Source organism: Panulirus ornatus, chromosome 32, assembly GCF_036320965.1.
Source record: "Panulirus ornatus isolate Po-2019 chromosome 32, ASM3632096v1, whole genome shotgun sequence".
Lineage (NCBI taxonomy): Eukaryota > Metazoa > Arthropoda > Malacostraca > Decapoda > Palinuridae > Panulirus > Panulirus ornatus.
Window position 1 is genome coordinate 9,614,016 of NC_092255.1, and position 26,618 is coordinate 9,640,633.

At 40.0% G+C, this 26,618-nt stretch overlaps 1 protein-coding gene across 1 annotated transcript in view; it reads left to right on the plus strand.

Moving 5' to 3' along the window:
- The window catches only part of LOC139758946 (glutamate receptor ionotropic, delta-2-like), a 174,944-nt gene that overhangs the window by 66,078 nt on the left and 82,248 nt on the right, over nt 1–26,618 (plus strand). Inside the window, exon 5 of the mRNA XM_071680762.1 lies at nt 2,723–2,844. Within this exon, the coding sequence (XP_071536863.1) occupies nt 2,723–2,844 (122 nt within the window). The remainder of the gene's footprint in view (nt 1–2,722; nt 2,845–26,618) is intronic.

Consider the following 26,618-nt stretch of genomic DNA (forward strand, 5'->3'; position numbering starts at 1 on the left):
TGTATGTAACATTTATGGATCTGGAGAAGGCATATGATAGAGTTAATAGAGATGCTCTATGGAAGGTATTAAGAGTATATGGTGTGAACGACAAGTTGTTAGAAGCAGTGAAAAGCTTTTATCGAGGATGTAAGTCATGTGTACGAGTAGGAAGAGAGGAAAGTGATAGGTCCTCAGTGAATATCAGTTTGCGGCAGGGGTGCGTGATGTCTCTATGTTTGTTTAATTTTTTTATGGATGGGGTTGAGAGGTGAATGCAAGAGTTTTGAAGAGAGGGGCAAGTATGCAGTCTATTGTGGATGAGAGAGCTTGGGAAGTGAGTCAGTTGTTGGTCGCTGATGATATATCGCCGGTGGCTGATTCGGGTGAGAAACTGCAGAAGCTGGTGACTGAGTTTGGTTAAGTGTGTCAAGAAAGCTGAGAGTAAATATGAATAAGAGCAAGGTTAATTGGTAAAGTAGGGTTGAGGGATAAGTCAATCGGGAGGTAAGTTTGAATGGAGGAAAACTGGAGGAAGTGAAGTTTTTAGATATCTGGAAGTGGATTTGGCAGCGGATGGAACTATGGAAGCCGAAGTGAGTCATAGGGTTGGGGAAGGGGTGAAAGTTCTGTGAGCGTTGAAAAATGTGTGGAAGGTGAGAACGTTATCTCGGAAAGCAAAAAAATGGGTATGTTTGAAGGAATAGTGGTTCCGATAATGTTATATGGTTGCGAGGCGTGGGCTGTGGATAGTGTTGTGCGAAGGAGGGTGGATGTGCTGGAAATGAGATGTTTGATGACAATATGTGGTGTAAGGTAGTTTGATCGAGTAAGTAATGAAAGGGTAAGAGAGATGTGTGGTAATAAAAACAGTGTGGGTGAGAGAGCAGAAGAGGGTTTTTTGAAATGGTTTCGTCGCATGGAGAGAATGAGTGAGAAAAGATTGACAGAGGTGGATGGAACGAGGGGAAGTGGGAGATCAAATTGGAGGTGGAAAGATGGAGTAAAAAAGATTTTGAGTAATCAGGGCCTGAACATGTAGAAGGGTGAAAGGCTTGCAAGGAAAAGAGTGAATTGGAACGATGTGGTATACCGTGGTCGACATGGTGTCTCTGGATTGAACCAGGGTATGTGGAGCGTCTGGGTTAAACCATGGAAAGTTTTGTGGGGCCTGGATGTGGAAAGGGCGCTGTCGTTTCCGTGCATTATACATGACAGCTAGAGACTGAGTGTGAAAGAATGTGGCCTTTGTTGTCTTTTCCTAGTGTTACCTCGCGCACATGCAGGGGGAGGGGGTTGTCATTTCATGTATGGCGGGGTGGCGACGAGAATGAATAAAGGCAGACAGTATGAATTATGTACATGTGTATATATGTGTATGTCTGGTTGTATATATATGTATACGTTGTGATGTATAGGTATGTATATGTGCTTGTGTGAACGTGTATGTATATACATGTGTATGTTGGTGGGTTGGGTCATTCTTTCGTGTGTTTCCTTGCGCTACTTTGCTAACGCGGGAGAGAGCGACAAAGAATGATAAATAAAAAGTAAAATATATATGTATGTATATATATATATATATATATATATATATATATATATATATATATATATATATATATATATATATATATATATATATATATATATATATATATATATATATATATATATGGGTGAATTATACATGACAGCTAGAGAATGAGTATAAACGAATGTGACATTTGTTGTCTTTTCCTAGCGCTACCTCGCACACATGTGGGGTAAGGGAGCTGTTATTTCATGTGTGGCGGCGTGGCGACGGGAATGAATAAGGGCAGACAGTATGAATTATATACATGTGTATATATGTATATATCTCTGTGTGTATATATATGTATACGTTGAGATGGATAGATATGTATATGTGCGTTTGTGGACGTGTATGTATATACATGTGTATTTTGGTGGGTTGGGCCATTATTTCGTCGGTTTCCTTGCGCTACTTCGCTAACGCGGGAGACAGCGACAAAGTATGATAAATATAAATAATATATATATATATATATATATATATATATATATATATATATATATATATATATATATATATATACATATATTTGTGTGAGTCCACGGGGAAAATGAAACACAAGAAGTTCCCAAGTGCACTTTTGTCAAATAATCACATCATCAGGGGAGACAGAAGAGAGAAATATAACAGTCAGTTGATACACAACGAAAAAACGTAACTAGGACACCATTTGTTAAACCTGCTATTGTTCAAGACAGACAACTAGCGTATCATAAGCTTATTAAATGATATTTGGTGTGCAATTAATTTTCCTCTTCCTTTCGTATTTGGGACACATTATATTTTCTTGAGAATAGTGGCTACATAATTTCTTCTTTAGTTCCTTCATTTCTAAGCTTTTACACCATGCACTCTTTTCTGCAAATATTTGCATAAGTTCATCAATATAGCAAAGAATACTCTTTTCATGTGACTGCATTATTCTCTTAAAAAAGAATGAATATATATATAAAAATTTCATGATCATAATTTCATTTACCTTTAGAGGATATGTAGGTAATCTTTTCCATTACCATAAGAAGGCTTAACATTTTACTCATAAGCAACGTCAGGAAATTTTCGTTGTGTCTCAATGATCATCTGGGGAGAAAACATGAATGATCAAATGTTTTTCGTCCATTCTCCCAACGCATTCAGATATATATTGCCCGCTTATGGTCTTTGCAGATATCCGTGAGACTGTAGTGGACTTTACGGTACCTTATTACATGGAATCCACCACACTGGTGTCACCTGCACCCAAGGAAAAGAATCGCTCCTTTGCCATCTTATCTCCCTTCACAGCTGAGGTATGTAGCAACAAGTAGACCATAATCAAAGCCATCTCATTACCGCTGTATATATATATATATATATATATATATATATATATATATATATATATATATATATATATATATATATATATATTTTCATTCATTTATTTTCCTTTGTCGCTGTCTCCCGCGTTAGCGAGGTAGCGCAAGGAAACAGACGAAAGAATGGCCCAACCCACCCACATACACATGAATATACATACGCGTCCACACACGCAAATATGCATACCTATACATCTCAATGTACACATATATATACACACAGACATATACATATTTACACATGTACAAAATTCATACTGTCTGCCTTTATATATTCCCATCGCCACCTCGCCACACATAGAATAACAACACCATCCCCCCTCATGTGTGCGAAGTAGCGCTAGGAAAAGATAACAAAGGCCCCAGTCGTTCAAACTCAGTCTCTAGCTGTCATGTAATAATGCACCGAAACCCCCAGCTCCATTTCCACATCCAGGCCCCACAGAGCTTTCCATGGTTTACCCCAGACGCTTCACATGCCCTGGTTCAATCCATTAACAGCACGTCGACCCCGGTATACCACATCGTTCCAATTCACTCTATTCCTTGCACGCCTTTCACCCCTCCTGCATGTTCAGGCCCCGATCACTCAAAATCTTTTTCACTCCATCTTTCCACCTCCAATTTGGTCTCCCACTTCTCCTCGTTCCCCCCACCTTTGACACATATATCCTCTTGGTCAATCTTTCCTCACTCATTCTATCCATGTAACCAAACCATTTCAAAACACCCTCTTTTGCTCTCTCAACCACACTCTTTTTATTTCCACACATCTCTCTTACCCTTACATTACTTACTCGGTCAAACCACCTCACACCACATTTTGTCCTCGAACATCTCAATTTCAGCACATCCACCCTCGTCCGCACAACTCTATCCATAGTCCACGCCTTGCAACCATACAACATTGTTGGAACCACTATTCCTTCAAATATACCCATTTTTGCTTTCCGATATAATGTTCTCGGCTTCCAGGCATTCTTCAACTCTCCCAGAATTTTCGCATCCTCCCCCACCCTATGATTCACTTCCGCTTCCATGATTCCATCCGCTGCCAGATCCACTCCCAGATATCTAAAACACTTTACTTCCTCCAGTTTTTCTCCATTCAAACTTACCTCCCAATTGACTTGACCCTCAACCCTACTGTACCTAATAACCTTGCTCTTATTCACATTTACTCTTAACTTTCTTCTTTCACACACTTTACCAAACTCAGTCACCAGCTTCTGCAGTTTCTCATATGAATCAGCCACCAGCGCTGTATCATCAGCGAACAACAACTGACTCACTTCCCAAGCCCTCTCATCCACAGCAGACTGCATACTTGCCCCTCTTTCCAAAACTCTTGCAGTCACCGCCCTAACAACCCTATCCATGAACATATTAAACAACCATGGAGACATCACACACCCCTGCCGCAAAGCTACATTCACTGTGAACCAATCACTTTCCTCTCTTCCTACACCTTCCTACTTCCTTACATCCTCGATAAAAACTTTTCACTGCTTCTAACAACTTGACTCCCACACCATATATTCTTAATACCTTCCACAGAGCATCTCTATCAACTCTATCATATGTCTTCTCCAGATCCATAAATGCTACATACAAATCCATTTGCTTTTCTAACTATTTCTCACATACATTCTTCAAAGCAAACACCAGATCCACACATCCTTTACCACTTCTGAAACCACACTGCTCTTCCCCAATCTGATGCTTTGTACATGCCTTCACCCTCTTTATCAATACCCTCCCATATAATTTACCAGGAATACTCAACAAACTTATACCTCTGTAATTTGAGCACTCACTCTTATCCCCTTTGCCTTTGTACAACGGCACTATGCAAGCATTTTGCCAATCCTCAGGCACCTCACCATGAATCATACATACATTAAATAACCTTACCAACCAGTCAACAATACAGTAACCCCCTTTTTTAATATATTCCACTGCCTTGCCGGCTTTCATCTTCCGCAAACCTTTTCTACCTCTTCTCTGTTTAACAAATCATTTTTCCTAACTCTCTCACTTTGCACACCACCTCGACCAAAACATCCTATATCTGCCACTCTATCATCAAACACATTCAACAAACCTTCAAAATACTCACTCCATCTCCTTCTCACATCACCACTACTTGTTATCTCCTCCCCCTTCACTGAAGTTCCCATTTGCTCCCTTGTCTTACGCACTTTATTTACCTCCTTCCAGAACATCTTTAAATTTTCCCTAAAATTTAATGATACTCTCTCACCCCAACTCTCATTTGCCCTCTTTTTCACCTCTTGCACCTTTCTCTTGACCTTCTGCCTCTTTCTTTTATACATCTCCCACTCATTTGCATTTTTTCCCTGAAAAAATCGTCCAAATGCCTATCTCTTCTCTTTCACTAACAATCTTACTTCATCCCACCACTCACTATCCTTTCTAATCAACACACCTCCTACGGTTCTCATGCCACAAGCATCTTTTGCCCAAGCCATCACTGATTCCCTAAATACATCCCATTCCTCCCCCACTCCCCTTACCTCCTTTGTTCTCACCTTTTTCCATTCTGTACTTAATCTCTCCTGGTACTTCCTCACACAAGTCTCCTTCCCAAGCTCACTTACTCTCACCACTCTCTTCACCCCAACATTCTCTCTTCTTTTCTGAAAACCGCTACAAATCTTCACCTTCGCCTCATATGATATTGATCAGACATCCCTCCAGTTGCACTTCTCAGCACATTAACATCCAAAAGTCTCTCTTTCGTGCGCCTATCAATTAACACGTAATCCAATAACGCTCTCTGGCCATCTCTCCTACTTACATACGTATATTTATGTATATCTCGCTTCTTAAACCAGGTATTCCTAACCACCAGTCCTTTTTCAGCACATAAATCTACAAGCTCCTTACCATTTCCATTTACAACACTGAACACCCCATGTATACCAATTACTCCCTCAACTGCCACATTACTCACTTTTGCATTTAAATCACCCATCACTATAACCCGGTCTTGTGCATCAAAACCACTAACACACTCATTCAGCTGCTCCCAAAACACTTGCCTCTCATGATCTTTCTTCTCATGCCCAGGTACATATGCACCAATAATCACCCATCTCTCTCCATCAACTTTCAGTTTTACCCATATCAATCTAGAATTTACTTTCTTACACTCTATCACATACTCCCACACCTCCTGTTTCAGGAGTAGTGCTACTCCTTCCCTTGCTCTTGTCCTCTCACTAACCCCTGAATTTACTCCCAAGACATTCCCAAACCACTCTTCTCCTTTACCCTTGAGCTTCGTTTCACTCAGAGCCAAAACATCCAGGTTCCTTTCCTCAAACATAATACCTATCTCTCCTTTTTTCTCATCTTGGTTACATCCACACACATTTAGACACCCCAATATGAGCCTTCGAGGAGGATCAGCACTCCCTGCGTGACTGCTTCTTCTGTTTCTCCTTTTAGAAAGTTAAAATACAAGGAGGGGAGGGTTTCTGGCCCCCCGCTCCCGTCCCCTTTAGTCGCCTTCTACGACACGTGAGGAATGCGTGGGAAGTATTCTTTCTCCCCTATCGTTAAGGATAATATATATATATATATATATATTATATATATATATATATATATATATATATATATATATATATATATATATATATATATATATATATATATATATATATATATATATATATATATATATACATATATATGTATATATATATTTATATTTATTTTTTATTTCTATTTTGCTTTGTCGCTGTCTCCCGCGTTAGCGAGGTAGCGCAAGGAAACAGACGAAAGAATGGCCCAACCCGCCCACATACACATGTATATACATACATGTCCACACACGCACAATATACTTACCTATACATCTCAATGTACACATATATTTTCACACACAGACATATACATATATACACATGTACATAATTCATACTGTTTACCTTTATTTGTTCCCATCGCCACCTCGCCACACATGGAATAACAACCCCCTCTCCTCTCATGTGTGCGAGGTAGCGCTAGGAAAAACACCAAAGGCCCCATTCGTTATGCACCGAAACCACAGCTCCCTTTCCACATCCAGGCCCCACACACTTTGCATGGTTTACCCCAGACGCTTCACATGCCCTGGTTCAATCTATTGACAGCACGTCGACCCCATTATACCACATCGTTCCAATTCACTCTATTCCTTGCACGCCTTTCACCCTCCTGCATGTTCAGGCCCCGATCACTCAAAATCTTTTTCACTCCATCTTTCCACCTCCAATTTGGTCTCCCACTTCTCGTTCCCCCCACCTTTGACACATATATCCTCTTGGTCAATCTTTCGCTACTCATTCTCACCATGTGACCAAACCATTTCAAAACACCCTCTTCTGCTCTCTCAACCACACTCTTTTTATTTCCACACATCTCTCTCACCCTTACATTACTTACTCGATCAAACCACCTCACACCACATATTGTCCTCAAACATTTCATTTCCAGCACATCCACTCTCCTGCGCACAACTCTATCCATAGCCCACGCCTCGCAACCATACAACATTGTTGGAACCACTATTCCTTCACACATACCCATTTTTGCTTTCCGAGATAATGTTCTCGACTTCCAAACATTCTTCATAGCTCCCAGAATTTTCGGCCCTCCCCCCACCCTATGATTCACTTCCGCTTCCATGGTTCCATCCGCTGCCAGATCCACTCCCATATATCTAAAACACTTTACTTCCTCCAGCTTTCTCCATTCAAACTTACCTCCCAATTGACTTGACCCTCAACCCTACTGTACCTAATAACCTTGCTCTTATTCACATTTACTCTTAACTTTCTTCTTTCACACACTTTACCAAACTCAGTCACCAGCTTCTGAAGTTTCTTACATGAATCAGCCACCAGCGCTGTATCATCAGCGAACTACAACTGTATATGTATTTATACATACGTATATATATATATATATATATATATATATATATATATATATATATATATATATATATATATATATATATATATATATATATATATATATATATATATATATATATATATATATATATTATTAATTTATTTTATTGTACTTTGTCGCTGTCTCCCGCGTTTGCGAGGTAGCGCAAGGAAACAGATGCAAGAAATGGCCCAACCCCCCCCCCCCCCATACACATGTATATACATACGTCCACACACGCAAATATACATACCTACACAGCTTTCCATGGTTTACCCCAGACGCTTCACATGCCCCGATTCAATCCACTGACAGCACGTCAACCCCGGTATACCACATCGCTCCAATTCACTCTAATCCTTGCCCTCCTTTCACCCTCCTGCATGTTCAGGCCCCGATCACACAAAATCCTTTTCACTCCATCCTTCCACCTCCAATTTGGTCTCCCTCTTCTCCTTGTTCCCTCCACCTCCGACACATATATCTTCTTGGTCAATCTCTCCTCACTCATCCTCTCCATGTGCCCAAACCACTTCAAAACACCCTCTTCTGCTCTCTCAACCACGCTCTTTTTATTACCACACATCTCTCTTACCCTTACGTTACTCACTCGATCAAACCACCTCACACCACACATTGTCCTCAAACATCTCATTTCCAGCACATCCATCCTCCTGCGCACAACTCTATCCATAGCCCACGCCTCGCAACCATACAACATTGTTGGAACCACTATTCCTTCAAACATACCCATTTTTGCTTTCCGAGATGATGTTCTCGACTTCCACACATTCTTCAAGGCCCCCAGGATTTTCGCCCCCTCCCCCACCCTATGATCCACTTCCGCTTCCATGGTTCCATCCGCTGCCAGATCCACTCCCAGATATCTAAAACACTTCACTTCCTCCAGTTTTTCTCCATTCAAACTCACCTCCCAATTGACTTGACCCTCAACCCTACTGTACCTAATAACCTTGCTCTTATTCACATTTACTCTTAACTTTCTTCTTCCACACACTTTTCCAAACTCAGTCACCAGCTTCTGCAGTTTCTCACATGAATCAGCCACCAGCGCTGTATCATCAGCGAACAACAACTGACTCACTTCCCAGGCTCTCTCATCCCCAACAGACTTCATATATATATATATATATATATATATATATATATATATATATATATATATATATATATATACATATATATCGTACAAAGCTCCAACAGCCAGGATCGAACCTGGGACCCCTTATGCAAGAGGCAGGCATGCTAACCGCTAGGCTAAGGGACTGTATAATAGGAAACAACTATTCGAAATACTAAGTACTCTAATACCCTTCGTCTCACAATGGTGAGCAACGGGGTCTATCGGTTGTTTCCGAACAGAAGACAAAGCCAGCTGATAGCGTTTTACCGAACCTGACTGTACAACGCGGAGTTATATGAATACGAATAAAGTGTATATGAACGCGCACCTTCATAGAACATACAAAGCTCCAACAGCCATGATCGAACCTGGGACCCCCTGTGCAAGAGGCAGGCATGCTAACCGCTCGGCTAAGGGACTGTATAATAGGAAACAACTATTCGAAATACTAAGTACTCGAATACCCTTCGTCTCACAATGGTGAGCAACGGGGTCTATCGGTTGTTTCCGAACAGAACACATAGCCAGCTGATAGCGTTTTACCGAACCTGACTGTACAACGCGGAGTTATATGAATACGAATAAAGTGTATATGAACGCGCACCTTCATAGAACATACAAAGCTCCAACAGCCAGGATCGAACCTGGGACCCCTTTTGCAAGAGGCAGGCATGCTAACCGCTAGGCTAAGGGACTGTATAATAGGAAACAACTATTCGAAATCCTAAGTACTCGAATACCCTTCGTCCCACAATGGTGAGCAACGGGGTCTATCGGTTGTTTCCGAACAGAACACATAGCCAGCTGATAGCGTTTCCTATTATACAGTCCCTTAGCCTAGCGGTTAGCATGACTGCCTCTTGCACAAGGGGTCCCAGGTTCGATCCTGGCTGTTGGAGCTTTGTATGTTCTATGAAGGTGCGCGTTCATATACACTTTATTCGTATTCATATAACTCCGCGTTGTACAGTCAGGTTCGGTAAAAACGCTATCAGCTGGCTATGTGTTCTGTTCGGAAACAACCGATAGACCCCGTTGATCACCATTGTGAGACGAAGGGTATTCGAGTACTTAGTATTTCGAATAGTCCCTTAGCCTAGCGGTTAGCATGCCTGCCTCTTGCACAAGGGTTCCCAGGTTCGATCCTGGCTGTTGGAGCTTTGTATGTTCTATGAAGGTGCGCGTTCATATACACTTTATTCGTATATATATATATATATATATATATATATATATATATATATATATATATATACATATATTTATTTATATTTATATATATATATATTATCCCTGGGGATAGGGGAGAAAGAATACTTCCCACGTATTCCCTGCGTGTCGTAGAAGGCGACTAAAAGGGGAGGGAGCGGGTGGCTGGAAATCCTCCCCTTTCTTGTTTTTTTTCAATTTTCCAAAAGAAGGAACAGAGAAGGGGGTCAGGTGAGGATATTCCCTCTAAGGCCCAGTTCTCTGTTCTTAACGCTACCTCGCTAACACGGGAAATGGCAAATAGTATGAAAAAAAAAAAAAAAAAAAAAAATATATATATATATATATATATATATATATATATATATATATATATATATATATATATGAACAAAGTGCATATTGACGCGCATCTTCATAGGACATACAAACCTCCAACTGCCAAGATCGATCCCGGGACCCCTGTGCAATAGGCGGGAAGGCTACCGCTAGTCTATGATCGCCCCTAGACAGGGATGTAACTATTCGAATACTGTGTACTCGAATACCCTTCGCTCACGTCGGTGAGCAACGAGGTCTATAACGGTCATTTCTCATCAGGCTAACAGCCAGCAGATAGCACCTAACTGTACAACGCGGAGGTATATGAATACGAACAAAGTGCTTGATCCGTAGACAAGAAAACAAGTTCAAGTTTAGCAGATACAGAAAACCCACCAATGTATGCTCATATATGCATTATTACTCATCTCAACTTGACAGAGTTAAATTATCATCATTTCAGTATATTCCTTAGGGCATTACGTATTTGCGGTCTATAGTTTATTGACTATGAGTTTAAGAAGATATATTCTATTGGATCCAAGTTAAAGTACCCTAAAACTTTCATTAATAAATCCCTTAAGTTAGCAAAGAAAGCATTCTACTGAGTTGAACCCAAACCTCCCACTGATACCAAGAATCTTTTAGTTCTCCCTTTTAATAATAATATTACTTTGATTCCCATGTTCCTTAAATCCCTTAATGTAAATGTTACCTTCAGCAACAATAACACTATAGAGAATATCTTAATCAGGAATTTACCAGAAAGTTCCATATAGAAATTGTGATAAGATTTGTGCCAGGCAGACCGGTAAGAATCTTTCTGCTACACTTATTATTATTATCATTATTATTATTATTATCATCATTATTATTATCATTAGTAGTATCATTATTGTTATTATTATTATTATTATTATTATTATTATTATTATTATTATTATTATTATTATTGTTATTATTATTATTATCATACTTTGTCGCAGTCTACTGTGTTGGCGAGGTAGCTCAAGGAAACAGACGGAAGAATGGCCCAACCCACGCACATGCACATGTATATACATAAACGCCCACAAGCACATATACATTCCAATGCATTTCAACGTATACATACATTTGCATATACAGAAATATACATAAATGCACATGTACATATTCATACTTGCTGCCTTCATCCATCTCGTCGCCACCCCGCCACCCATTAAATGGCATTCCCATTAAATGGCATTCTAGCAGCTAACCTCCCATAACATATACTCTTAATACCTTCTACAGAGCATCTCTATCAACTCTATCATATGCCTTCTTCAGATCCATAAATACTACATACAAATCCAGCCGATTTTCTAAGTATTTCTCACACATTCTTCAAAGCAAAAACCTTATCAACACATCCTCTACCACTTCTGAAACCACACTGCTCTTCCCCAATCTGATGCTTTGCATATACCTTCACCCTCTCAATCAATACCCTCCTGTATAATTTCCCAGGAATACTCAGCAAACCTATACCTCTGTAATTTGATCACTTACTTTTATCCTCTTTGCCTTTATACAATGGCACTATGCAAGCATTCCGCCAATCCTCGTGCACTTCACCATGAACCATACATAGACTGAGTATTCTCACCAACCAGTCAACAACACAGTCACCCCTTTTTTAGAAAATTAAATTGTAATACCATCCAAACCCGCCGCAAAGCCGGCTTTCATCTTTCGCAAAGCTTTCACTACCTCTTCTGAGTTTACCAAACCATTCTTCCTTACCCTTCCACTTCGCACACCATCTCGACCAAAACTCCCCATATCTGCCATATCTAATGATAGCATCAAACACACTCAATAACCTTCAAAATACTCACTCCATCTCCTTCTCACTTCACCACCACTTGTTATCATCGCCCTATTTGTCCCCTTCACCGATGTTCCTATTTGTTCTCTTATCTTCCGCACATTATTTATCTCCTTCCAAAACATCTTTATATTCTCCCTAAATTTTAATGATACTTTCTAACCGCAACTATTATTTGCCCTCTTTTTCACCTCTTGCACCTTTTTCTTTACCTTCTGCCTCTTTCTTTTATACATCTCCCAATCATCTGCACTACTTGCCTGCCTAAGTCTTCCAAATGCCACCCTCCTCTCTTTCACTAACAATCTAACTTCATCCCACCACTCACTACCCTTTCAAATCTGCCCACTTCCCACCTTTCTCATGCCACAGGCATCTTTTGCGACAGCCATCACTGCTTCGCTAAACACATCCCACTCCTCCTCCATTCCCCTTATGTCCTTTCCTCTTACCCTTTTCCATTCTGCACTCAATCTCTCCTGGTACTTCCTCACACAAGTCTCCTTTCCAAGGTCACATGCTCTCACCACCTTCTTCACCCCAACATTCTCTTCTCTACAAATCTTCACCTTCCCCTCCATAAGATAATGATCAGACAACCCTCCAGTTGCCCCTCTCAGCACAATATCATCCAAAATTCTCTTTTTCACACGCTTATCAATCAACTTTTAATCCAATAACTGACTCTGGCCATCTCTATTACTTACATACGTATACTTATGTATATCTCTATATTTAGACCAGGCATTCCCAATCACCAGCTCTTTTTTAGCACACAAAAGCACTTCACTATTTCCATTTATAACACTGAACACCACATGTGCACCATCTATACTATCATCTGCCACATTACTCAGCTTTGCATTCGAATCACCCATCACTATAACCCTGTTTCGTGCATCAAAGCTGCTGACACACTCGCTCAGCTGCTCCCAGAAAACTTGCCTCTCATGATATATCTATCTATCTATCTATCTATCTATCTATCTATCTATCTATATATATATATATATATATATATATATATATATATATATGAATATCTTTTTTTTTTTTTTTGCTTTGTCGCTGTCTCCCGCGTTTGCGAGGTAGCGCAAGGAAACAGACGAAAGAAATGGCCCAACCCACCCCCATACACATGTATATACATACGTCCACACACGCAAATATACATACCTACACAGCTTTCCATGGTTTACCCCAGACGCTTCACATGCCTTGATTCACTCCACTGACAGCACGTCAACCCCGGTATACCACATCGCTCCAATTCACTCTGTTCCTTGCCCTCCTTTCACCCTCCTGCATGTTCAGGCCCCGATCACACAAAATCTTTTTCACTCCATCTTTCCACCTCAAATTTGGTCTCCCTCTTATCCTCGTTCCCTCCACCTCCGACACATATATCCTCTTGGTCAATCTTTCCTCACTCATTCTCTCCATGTGCCCAAACCATTTCAAAACACCCTCTTCTGCTCTCTCAACCACGCTCTTTTTATTTCCATGTGGAAATATATATATATATATATATATATATATATATATATATATATATATATATATATATATATATATATATATATATATATATATATATATATATATATATATATCTTACTTCTTCATCCCACCACTCACTACCTTTTCTAATCAACCCACCTCCCACGCTTCTTATGCCACAAGCATCTTCTGCGCAAGCCATCACTGCTTCCCTAAATACATCCCATTCCTCCCCCACTCCCCTTACCTCCTTTGTTCTCACCTTTTTCCATTCTGTACTCAGTCTCTCCTGGTACTTCTTCACACAAGTCTCCTTCCCAAGCTCACTTAGTCTCACCACTCTCTTCACCCCAACATTCTCTCTTCTTTTCTGAAAACCCCCACAAATCTTCACCTTCGCCTCCACAAGATAATGATCAGACATCCCTCCAGTTGCACCTCTCAGCACATTAACATCCAAAAGTCTCTCGTGCATCTATCAATTAACACGTAATCCAATAACGCTCTCTGGCCGTCTCTCCTACTTACATACGTATACTTAGGTATATCTCGCTTTTTAAACCAGGTATTCCCAATCACCAGTCCTTTTTCAGCACAAAAATCTACAAGCTCTTCACCATTTCCATTTACAACACTGAACACTCCATGTATACCAATTATTCCCTCAACTGCCACATTACTCACTTTCGCATTCAAATCACCCATCACTATAACCCGGTCTTGTGCATCAAAACCACTAACACACTCATTTAGCTGCTCCCAAAACACTTGCCTCTCATGATCTTTCTTTTCATGCCCAGGTACATATGCACCAATAATCACCCATCTCTCTCCATCAACTTTCAGTTTTACCCATATCAATCTAGAATTTACTTTCTTACACTCTGTCACATACTCCTACAACTCCTGATTCAGGAGTAGTGCTACTCCTTCCCTTGCTCTTGTCTTCTCACTAACCCCTGACTATACTCGCAAGACATTCCCAAACCACTCTTCCCCTTTACCCTTGAGCTTCGTTTCACTCAGAGCCAAAACATCCAGGTTCCTTTCCTCAAACATAATACCTATCTCTCCTTTTTTCTCATCTTGGTTACATCCACACACATTTAGACACCCCAATCTGAGCCTTCGAGGAGGATGAGCACTCCTCGCGTGACTCCTTCTTCTGTTTCCCCTTTTAGAAAGTTAAAATACAAGGAGGGGAGGATTTCTGGCCCCCCGCTCCCGTCCCCTTTAGTCGCCTTCTACGACACGTGAGGAATGCGTGGGAAGTATTCTTTCTCCCCTATCCCCAGGGATTATTAGTGAAAGAGAAGAGAGAGGTATTTGGACGATTTTTGCAGGGAAAAAATGCAAAGGAGTGGGAGAGGTATAAAAGAAAGAGGCAGGAGGTCAAGAGAAAGGTGCAAGAGGTGAAAAAGAGGGCAAATGAGAGTTGGGGTGAGAGAGTATCATTAAATTTCAGGGAGAATGATAAGATGTTTTGGAAGGAGGTAAATAAAGTGCGTAAGACAAGGGAGCAAATGGAAACTTCAGTGAAGGGGGCTAATGGGAAGGTGATAACAAGTAGTGGTGATGTGAGAAGGAGATGGAATGAGTATTTTGAAGGTTTGTTGAATGTGTTTAATGATAGAGTGGCAGATAAAGGGTGTTTTGGTCGAGGTGGTGTGCAAACCGAGAGGGTTAGGGAAAATGATTTGATAAATAGAGAAGAGGTAGTAAAAGCTTTGCGGAAGATGAAAGCCGGCAAGGCAGCAGGTTTGGATGGTATTGCAGTGGAATTTATTAAAAAAGGGGGTGACTGTATTGTTGACTGGTTGGTAAGGTTATTTGATGTATGTATGACTCATGGTGAGGTGCCTGAGGATTGGCGGAATGCGTGCATAGTGCCATTGTACAAAGGCAAAGGGGATAAGAGTGAGTGCTCAAATTACAGAGGTATAAGTTTGTTGAGTATTCCTGGGAAATTAAATGGGAGTGTATTGATTGAGAGGGTGAAGGCATGTACAGAGCATCAGATTGGGGAAGATCAGTGTGGTTTCAGAAGTGGTAGAGGATGTGTGGATCAGGATGTTTGCTTTGAAGAATGTATGTGAGAAATACTTAGAAAAACAAATGGATTTGTATGTAGCATTTATGAATCTGGAGAAGGCATATGATAGAGTTGATAGAGATGCTCTGTGGAAGGTTTTAAGAATATATGGTGTGGGAGGCAAGTTGTCAGAAACAGTGAAAAGTTATTATCGATGATGTAAGGCATGTGTACGTGTAGGAAGAGAGGAAAGTGATTGGTTCTCAGTGAATGTGGGTTTGCGGCAGGGGTGTGTGATGTCTCCATGGTTGTTTAATTTGTTTATGGATGGGGCTGTTAGGGAGGTGAATGCAAGAGTTTTGGAAAGAGAGGCAAGTATGCAGTCTGTTCTGGTCAAGGCAATTGGGACGTAAGTTTGAATGGAAAAAAACTAGATGAAGTAAAGTGTGTTAGATATGTGGGAGTGGATCTGGCAGTGGATGGAACCATGGAAGCGGAAGTGAATCATAAGGTTGGGGAGGGGCGAAAATTCTGGGAGCGTTGAAGAAGGTCTGGAAGTCGAAAACATTATCTCGGAATGCAAAAATGGGTAGAAGGAATAGTGGTTCCAACAATGTTGTATGGTTGGGAGGCGTGGGCTATGGATAGAGTTGTGCGCAGGAGGGTGGATGTGCTGGAAATGAGATGTTTGAGGACAGTATGTGGTGTGAGGTGGTTTGATTGAGTAAGTAATGTAAGGGTAAGAGAGATGTGTGGAAATAAAAAGATTGTGGTTGAGAGAGCAGAAGAGGGTGTTTTGAAATGGTTTGGTCACATGGAGAGAATGAGTGAGGAAAGATTGACCAAGAGGATATATATGTCAGAGGTGGAGGGAACGAGGAGAAGTGGGAGACCAAATTGGAGGTGGAAAGATGGAGTGAAAAAGATTTTGAGTGATCGGGGCCTGAACATGCAGGAGGGTGAAAGGCGTGCAAGGAATAGAGTGATTTGGAACGATGTGGTATACCGGGGTCGACGTGCTGTCAATGAATTGAACCAGGGCATGTGAAGCGTCTGGGGTAAACCATGGAAATTTGTGTGGGGCCTGAATGTGTAAAGGGAGCTATGGTTTCGGTGCATTATAACATGACAGCTAGAGACTAGGTGTGAACGAGTGAGGCCTTTGGTGGCTTTTCCTAGCGCTACCTCGCACATATGAGGGGGGAGGGGGTTGTTATTCCATGTGTGGCGAGGTGGCGATGGGAACAAATAAAGGCAGACAGTATGAATTATGTACATGTGTATATATGTATATGTCTGTGTGTGTATGTATATGTGTACATTGAGATGTATAGGTAAGTGTATTTGCGTGGGTGGACGTGTATGTATATACATGTGTATGTGGGCGGGTTGGGCCATTCTTTCGTCTGTTTCCTTGCGCTACCTCGCTAACGCGGGAGACAGCGACAAAGCAAAGTAAATAAATAAATAATATATATATATATATATATATATATATATATATATATATATATATATATATATATATATATATATATATACGCATATATATATATATTTTTTTTTTTTTTTTTTTTTTTTTTTTTTTATACTTTGTCGCTGTCTCCCGCGTTTGCGAGGTAGCGCAAGGAAACAGACGAAAGAAATGGCCCAACCCCCATACACACGTACATACACACGTCCACACACGCAAATATACATACCTACACAGCTTTCCATGGTTTACCCCAGACGCTTCACATGCCTTGATTCAATCCACTGACAGCACGTCAACCCCTGTATACCACATCGCTCCAATTCACTCTATTCCTTGCCCTCCTTTCACCCTCCTGCATGTTCAGGCCCCGATCACACAAAATCTTTTTCACTCCATCTTTCCACCTCCATCTTTCCAACATTGTTGGAACCACTATTCCTTCAAACATACCCATTTTTGCTTTCCGAGATAATGTTCTCGACTTCCACACATTTTTCAAGGCTCCCAAAATTTTCGCCCCCTTCCCCACCCTATGATCCACTTCCGCTTCCATGGTTCCATCCGCTGACAGATCCACTCCCAGATATCTAAAACACTTCACTTCCTCCAATTTTTCTCCATTCAAACTCACCTCCCAATTGCCTTGACCCTCAACCCTACTGTACCTAATAACCTTGCTCTTATTCACATTTACTCTTAACTTTCTTCTTCCACACACTTTACCAAACTCAGTCACCAGCTTCTGCAGTTTCTCACATGAATCAGCCACCAGCGCTGTATCATCAGCGAACAACAACTGACTCACTTCCCAAGCTCTCTCATCCCCAACAGACTTCATACTTGCCCCTCTTTCCAGGACTCTTGCATTTACCTCCCTAACAACCCCATCCATAAACAAATTAAACAACCATGGAGACATCACACACCCCTGCCGCAAACCTACATTCACTGAGAACCAATCACTTTCCTCTCTTCCTACACGTACACATGCCTTACATCCTCGATAAAAACTTTTCACTGCTTCTAACAACTTGCCTCCCACACCATATATTCTTAATACCTTCCACAGAGCATCTCTATATATATATATATATATATATATATATATATATATATATATATATATATATATATATATATATATATATATATATATATATATATATATATATATATATATATATATATATATTTATGTATATATATATATATATATATATATATATATATATATATATATATATATATATATATATATATATATATATATATATATATATATATATATATATATATATACATGAATATATATATATATATATATATATATATATATATATATATATATATATATATATATATATATATATATATATATATATATATATATATATATATATATGAAGTCTGTTGGGGATGAGAGAGCTTGGGAAGTGAGTCAGTTGTTGTTCGCTGATGATACAGCGCTGGTGGCTGATACATGTGAGAAACTGCAGAAGCTGGTGACTGAGTTTGGTAAAGTGTGTGGAAGAAGAAAGTTAAGAGTAAATGTGAATAAGAGCAAGGTTATTAGGTACAGTAGGGTTGAGGGTCAAGTCAATTGGGAGGTGAGTTTGAATGGAGAAAAACTGGAGGAAGTGAAGTGTTTTAGATATCTGTGAGTGGATCTGGCAGCGGATGGAACCATGGAAGCGGAAGTGGATCATAGGGTGGGGGAGGGGGCGAAAATTCTGGGGGCCTTGAAGAATGTGTGGAAGTCGAGAACATTATCTCGGAAAGCAAAAATGGGTATGTTTGAAGGAATAGTGGTTCCAACAATGTTGTATGGTTGCGAGGCATGGGCTATGGATAGAGTTGTGCGCAGGAGGATGGATGTGCTGGAAATGAGATGTTTGAGGACAATGTGTGGTGTGAGGTGGTTTGATCGAGTGAGTAACGTAAGGGTAAGAGAGATGTGTGGAAATAAAAAGAGCGTGGTTGAGAGAGCAGAAGAGGGTGTTTTGAAGTGGTTTGGGCACATGGAGAGAATGAGTGAGGAAAGATTGACCAAGAGGATATATGTGTCGGAGGTGGAGGGAACGAGGAGAAGAGGGAGACCAAATTGGAGGTGGAAAGATGGAGTGAAAAAGATTTTGTGTGATCGGGGCCTGAACATGCAGGAGGGTGAAAGGAGGGCAAGGAATAGAGTGAATTGGAGCGATGTGGTATACCGGGGTTGACGTGCTGTCAGCGGATTGAATCAAGGCATGTGAAGCGTCTGGGGTAAACCATGGAAAGCTGTGTAGGTATGTATATTTGCGTGTGTGGACGTATGTATATACATGTGTATGGGGGGGGTTGTTCCATTTCTTTCGTCTGTTTCCTTGCGCTACCTCGCAAAAGCGGGAGACAGCGACAAAGTATAATAAAAAAAAAATAACATATATATATATATATATATATATATATATATATATATATATATATATATATATATATATATATATTCCTATGAGTCCACGGGGAAAATGAAACACGAAAAGTTCCCAAGTGCACTTTCGTGTAATAATCACATCATCAGGGGAGACACAAGAGAGGAATATAACAGTCAGTTCATATACGTCGAAGAGACGAAGCTAGGACGCTATTTGGTAAACATGTGATTGTCCAAAACATACAACGAGCGTTCATAAACTTATCATTTTATAAATCTTATCAACAATAAAGTTATCTAATTTGTACAGACCATCACTAATATTTAGATTATAATTCTTTGTGTATTTAATAATAGAAGATTCAATGATATTTCTCTTGGTAACAGAGTTAGAGTTAACAACTGAGATGGCGTTACTCCAGTCAATACAATGATCATAGTTTTTAACATGATTAAACAAGGCATTTGCCTTTAGCAACAATAATACTATAAAGAATATCTTAATCAGGAATTCACCAGAAAATTCTCTTGGTTGCATCTATAAAGTTCCTTGTGGAAACTGTGATAAATTTTATGTTGGTCAGACTGGTAAGGATCTTTCTGTTAGACTTAAGCAACATAAACATAGTATAAGAACGGGACAGGAATCAAATGCCTTGTTTAATCATGTTAAAAACTATGATCATGGTATTGACTGGAGTAACGCCATCTCAGTTGTTAACTCTAACTCTATTTCCAAGAGAAATATCATTGAATCTTCTATTATTAAATACACAAAGAATTATAATCTTAATATTAGTGATGGTCTGTACAAATTAGATAACTTTATTGTTGATAAGATTTGTAGAATAAGTTTATGAACGCTCGTTGTATGTTTTGGACAATCACATGTTTACCAAATAGCGTCCTAGCTCCGTCTCTTCGATGTATATCAACTGACTGTTATAATCCTCTCTTGTGTCTCCCCTGATGATGTGATTATTACACGAAAGTGCACTTGGGAACTTTTCGTGCTCCATTTCCCCCGTGGACTCATAGGAATATCTTGATCACGCGCAAAATTGTGATCCTTTCCAATATATATACATATATATATATACATATATATATATATATATATATATATATATATATATATATATATATATGTATATATATATATATATATATATATATTCATATATATATATATTTTTTTTTTGCTTTGTCGCTGTCTCCCGCGTTTGCGAGGTAGCGCAAGGAAACAGACGAAAGAAATGGCCCAACCCACCCCCATACACATGTACATACATACGTCCACACACGCAAATATACATACCTACACAGCTTTCCATGGTTTACCCCAGACGCTTCACATGCCTTGATTCAATCCACTGACAGCACGTCAACCCCGGTATACCACATCGCTCCAATTCACTCTATTCCTTGCCCTCCTTTCACCCTCTTGCATGTTCAGGCCCCCAACCACAAAATCTTTTTCACTCCATATATATATATATATATATATATATATATATATATATATATATATATATATATATATATATATATATATATATATATATATATATATATATATATATATATATATATGTATATATATATATATATATATATATATTTGGATTTGTATGTAGCATTCATGGATCTGGAGAAGGTATATGATAGAGTTGATAGACATGCTTTGTGGAAGGTATTATGAATATATGGTGTGGGAGTTAAGTTGTTAGAAGTACTGAAAAGTTTTTATCGAGGATGTAAGGTATGTGTACGTGTATGAAGAGAGGAAAGTAATTGGTTTTCAGTGAATGTTGGTTTGCGGCAGGGATGCGTGATGTCTCCATGGTTGTTTAATTTGTTTATGGATGGGGCTGTTAGGGAGGTGAATGCAAGAGTTTTGGAAAGGGGCAAGTATGCAGTCTGTTGTGGATTAGAGAGCTTGGGAAGTGAGTCAGTTGTTGTTTGCTGATGATACAGCGCTGGTGGCTGATTCTGGTGAGAAATTACAGAAGCTGGTGACTGAGTTTGGTAAAGTGTGTGAAAAAAGAAAGATGAGAGTAAATGTGAATAACTGTAAGGTTATTAGGGTTAAGGGACAAGTCAATTGGGAGGTAAGTTTAAAAGGAGAATAGATGGAGGAAGTGAGTGTTTTAGATATCTGGGAGTGGACTTGGTAGCGGATAGAACCATGGAAGCGGAAGTGAATCATAGGGTTGGGAGGGGACGAAAGTTCTGGGAGCGTTGAAAAATGTGTGGAAGTCGAGAACGTTATCTTGGAAAGCAAAAATGCGAGGCGTGGGCTATAGATAGAGTTGTGCGGAGAAGGGTGGATGTGCTGGAAAAGAGATGTTTGATGAGAACATGTGGTGTGAGGTGGTTTGGTCGAGTAAGTAATGGTAGCGTAAGAGAGATATGTGGTAATAAAATGAGTGTGGTTGATAGGTAGAAGAGGGTGTTTTGAAGTGGTTTGGTCACATGGAGAGAATGAGTGAGGAAAGATTGACAAAGAGGATATATGTGTCAGAGGTGGAGGGAACGAGAAGTGGGAGACCAAGTTGAAGGTGGAAAGATGGAGTGAAAATGATTTTAAGTGATAGGGGCCTAAACATGCAGGAGGGTGAAAGGTGTGCAAGGAATAAAGTGAATTGGAAAGATGTGGTATACTGGAGTCGACGTGCTGTCAATGGATTGAACCAGGGCATGTGAAACTTCTGGGTAGATCATGGAAGGTTTTGTGGTGCCTGGATGTGGAAAGGGAGCTGTGGTTTCGGTGCATTATACATGACAGCGAGAGATTGAGTGTGAACTAATGTGGCCTTTGGTGTCTTTTCCTAGCGCTACCTCGCGCACATGCGGAGGAAGGGTGGTGTCATTTCATGTGTGGCAGGGTGACGACGGGAATGAATCTGCCTCACTTCCCAAGCTCTCTCATCCACAACAGACTGCATACTTGCCCCTCTCTCCAAAACTCTTGCATTCTTCTCCCTAACAACCCCATCCATAAACTGATTAAACAACCATGGAGACACCACGCACCCCTGCCGCAAACCGACATTCACTTAAAACCAATCAGTTTCCTCTCTTCCTACACGTACACATGCTTTACATCCTCGATAAAAACTTTTCACTGCTTCTTACAACTTCCCTCCCATACCAAATATTCTTAATTCCTTCCACTGAGCATCTCTATCAACTCTATCATATACTTTCTCCAGATCCATAAATGTTATATACAAATCTATTTGCTTTTCTAAGTATTTCTCACATACATTCTTCTAAGCACACACCTGATCCACATATCCTCTACCACTTCTAATGGTCTGTACTTGCCTTCACCCTCTCAATCAATACCCTTCCATATAATTTCCCAGGAATACTCAACAAACTTATACCTCTGTAATTTGAGCACTCACTTTTATCCCCTCTGCCTTTGTACAATGGCACTATGCAAGCATCCCGCCAATCCTCAGGCACTTCACCATGAGTCATATATACATTAGATAACCTTACCAACCACTCAACAATAGAGTCACCCCTTTTTTCATAACTTTCACTGCTATACCATCTAAACCCGCTGCCTTGCAGGCTATCTTCCGCATAGCTTTTACTACCTCTTCTCCGTTTACCAAATCATTTTCCCTAACCCTCTCACTTTGCACACCACCTCGACCAAAACACCCTATATCTGCCACTCTATCATCAAACACATTCAACAAACCTTCAAAATACTCACTCCATCTCCTTCTCACATCACCACTACTTGCTATCACCCCCTTCACTGATGTTCCCATTTGATACTCTGTATATGCTTTCACCCTCTCAATCAATACCTTTATCCCTTTTGTCTTTGTACAATGGCACTATATAAGCATTTCGCCAATTCTCAAGCACCTCACCATAAGTCATACATAAATCAAATAACCTTACCAACCAGTTAACAATACAGTCACCCCCTTTTTTAATAAATTTCACTGCAATACCATCCAAACCCGCTGCCTTGCCGGCTTTCATCTTCAGGAAAGCTTTTACTACCTCTTCTCTGTTTACCAAACCATTTTCCCTAACCCTCTCTCTTTGCACACCACCTCGACCAAAACACCATATCTCTGCCACTCTATCATCAAACACATTCAACAAACCTTCAAAATACTCACTCCATCTCCTCACTTCACCACAACTTGCTATCTCCTCCCCATTAGCCCCCTTCACTGCTGTTTCCATTTGTTCCCTTGTCTAACGCACTTTATTTACCTCCTTCCAAAACATGTTTTTATTCTCCTAAAATTTAATGATACCCTCTCACCTCAACTCTCATTTGCCCCCCTTTTCACCTCGTGCACCTTTTTCTTTACCTTCTGCCTCTATTCTTTTATACATCTCCCAATCATCTGCACTACTTGCCTGCCTAATCTTCCAAATGCCACCCTCCTCTCTTTCACTAACAATCTAACTTCATCCCACCACTCACTACCCTTTCAAAATCTGCCCACTTCCCACCTTTCTCATGCACAAGGCATCATTTGCGACAGCCATCACTGCTTCGCAAAAACCACATCCCACTCCTCCTCCATTCCCCTTATGTCCTTTTTCCTCTTACCCTTTTCCATTCTGCACACAATCTCTCCTGGTACTTCCTCACACAAGTCTCCTTTCCAAGGTCACATGCTCTCACCACCTTCTTCCCCCCAAACATTCTCTTCTCTACAAATCTTCAACCTTCCCCTCTATAAGATAATGATCAGACAACCCTCCAGTTGCCCCTCTCAGCACAATATCATCCAAAATTCTCTTTTTCACACGCTTATCAATCAACTTTTAATCCAATAACTGACTCTGGCCATCTCTATTACTTACAAAACGAAATACTTATGCATATCTCTATATTTAGACCAGGCATTCCCAATCACCACTCTTTTTTTAGCACACAAAAGCACTTCACTATTTCCATTTATAACACTGAACACCACATGTGCACCAAACTATACTCTCATCTGCCACATTACTCAGCTTTGCATTCGAATCAACCATCACTATAACCCTGTTTCGTGCATCAAAGCTGCTGACACACTCGCTCAGCTGCTCCCAGACAACTTGCCTCTCATGATATATCTAGCTACCCTATCTATCTATCTATCTACTATCTATCTATCTATCTATATATATATATATATATATATATATAATATATATATAATATATATATATATATGAATATCTTTTTTTTTTTTTTTGCTTTGTCGCTGTCTCCCGCGTTTGCGAGGTAGCGCAAGGAAACAGACGAAAGAAATGCCCAACCCACCCCCATACACAGTATATACAACGTCCACACACGCAAATATACATACCTACACAGCTTTCCATGGTTTACCCCAGACGCTTCACATGCCTTGATTCACTCCACTGACAGCACGTCAACCCCGGGTATACCACATCGCTCCAATTCACTCTATTCCTTGCCCTCCTTTCACCCTCCTGCATTTTCAGGCCCCGATCACACAAAATCTTTTTCACTCCATCTTTCCACCTCAAATTTGGTCTCCCCTCTTATCCTCGTTCCCTCCACCTCCGACACATATATCCTCTTGGTCAATCTTTCCTCACTCATTCTCTCCATGTGCCCAAACCATTTCAAAACACCCTCTTCTGCTCTCTCAACCACGCTCTTTTTATTTCCATGTGGAAATATATATATATATATAATATATATATATATATATATATATAATATATATATATATATATATATATATATATATATATATATATATATATATATATATATATATATATATATATATATATATATATATATATATATATATATATATATATCTTACTTCTTCATCCCACCACTCACTACCTTTTCTAATCAACCCACCTCCCACGCTTCTTATGCCACAAGCATCTTCTGCGCAAGCCATCACTGCTTCCCTAAATACATCCCATTCCTCCCCCACTCCCCTTACCTCCTTTGTTCTCACCTTTTTCCATTCTGTACTCAGTCTCTCCTGGTACTTCTTCACACAAGTCTCCTTCCCAAGCTCACTTAGTCTCACCACTCTCTTCACCCCAACATTCTCTCTTCTTTTCTGACAACCCCCACAAATCTTCACCTTCGCCTCCACAAGATAATGATCAGACATCCCTCCAGTTGCACCTCTCAGCACATTAACATCCAAAAGTCTCTCGTGCATCTATCAATTAACACGTAATCCAATAACGCTCTCTGGCCGTCTCTCCTACTTACATACGTATACTTAGGTATATCTCGCTTTTTAAACCAGGTATTCCCAATCACCAGTCCTTTTTCAGCACAAAAATCTACAAGCTCTTCACCATTTCCATTTACAACACTGAACACTCCATGTATACCAATTATTCCCTCAACTGCCACATTACTCACTTTCGCATTCAAATCACCCATCACTATAACCCGGTCTTGTGCATCAAAACCACTAACACACTCATTTAGCTGCTCCCAAAACACTTGCCTCTCATGATCTTTCTTTTCATGCCCAGGTACATATGCACCAATAATCACCCATCTCTCTCCATCAACTTTCAGTTTTACCCATATCAATCTAGAATTTACTTTCTTACACTCTGTCACATACTCCTACAACTCCTGATTCAGGAGTAGTGCTACTCCTTCCCTTGCTCTTGTCTTCTCACTAACCCCTGACTATACTCGCAAGACATTCCCAAACCACTCTTCCCCTTTACCCTTGAGCTTCGTTTCACTCAGAGCCAAAACATCCAGGTTCCTTTCCTCAAACATAATACCTATCT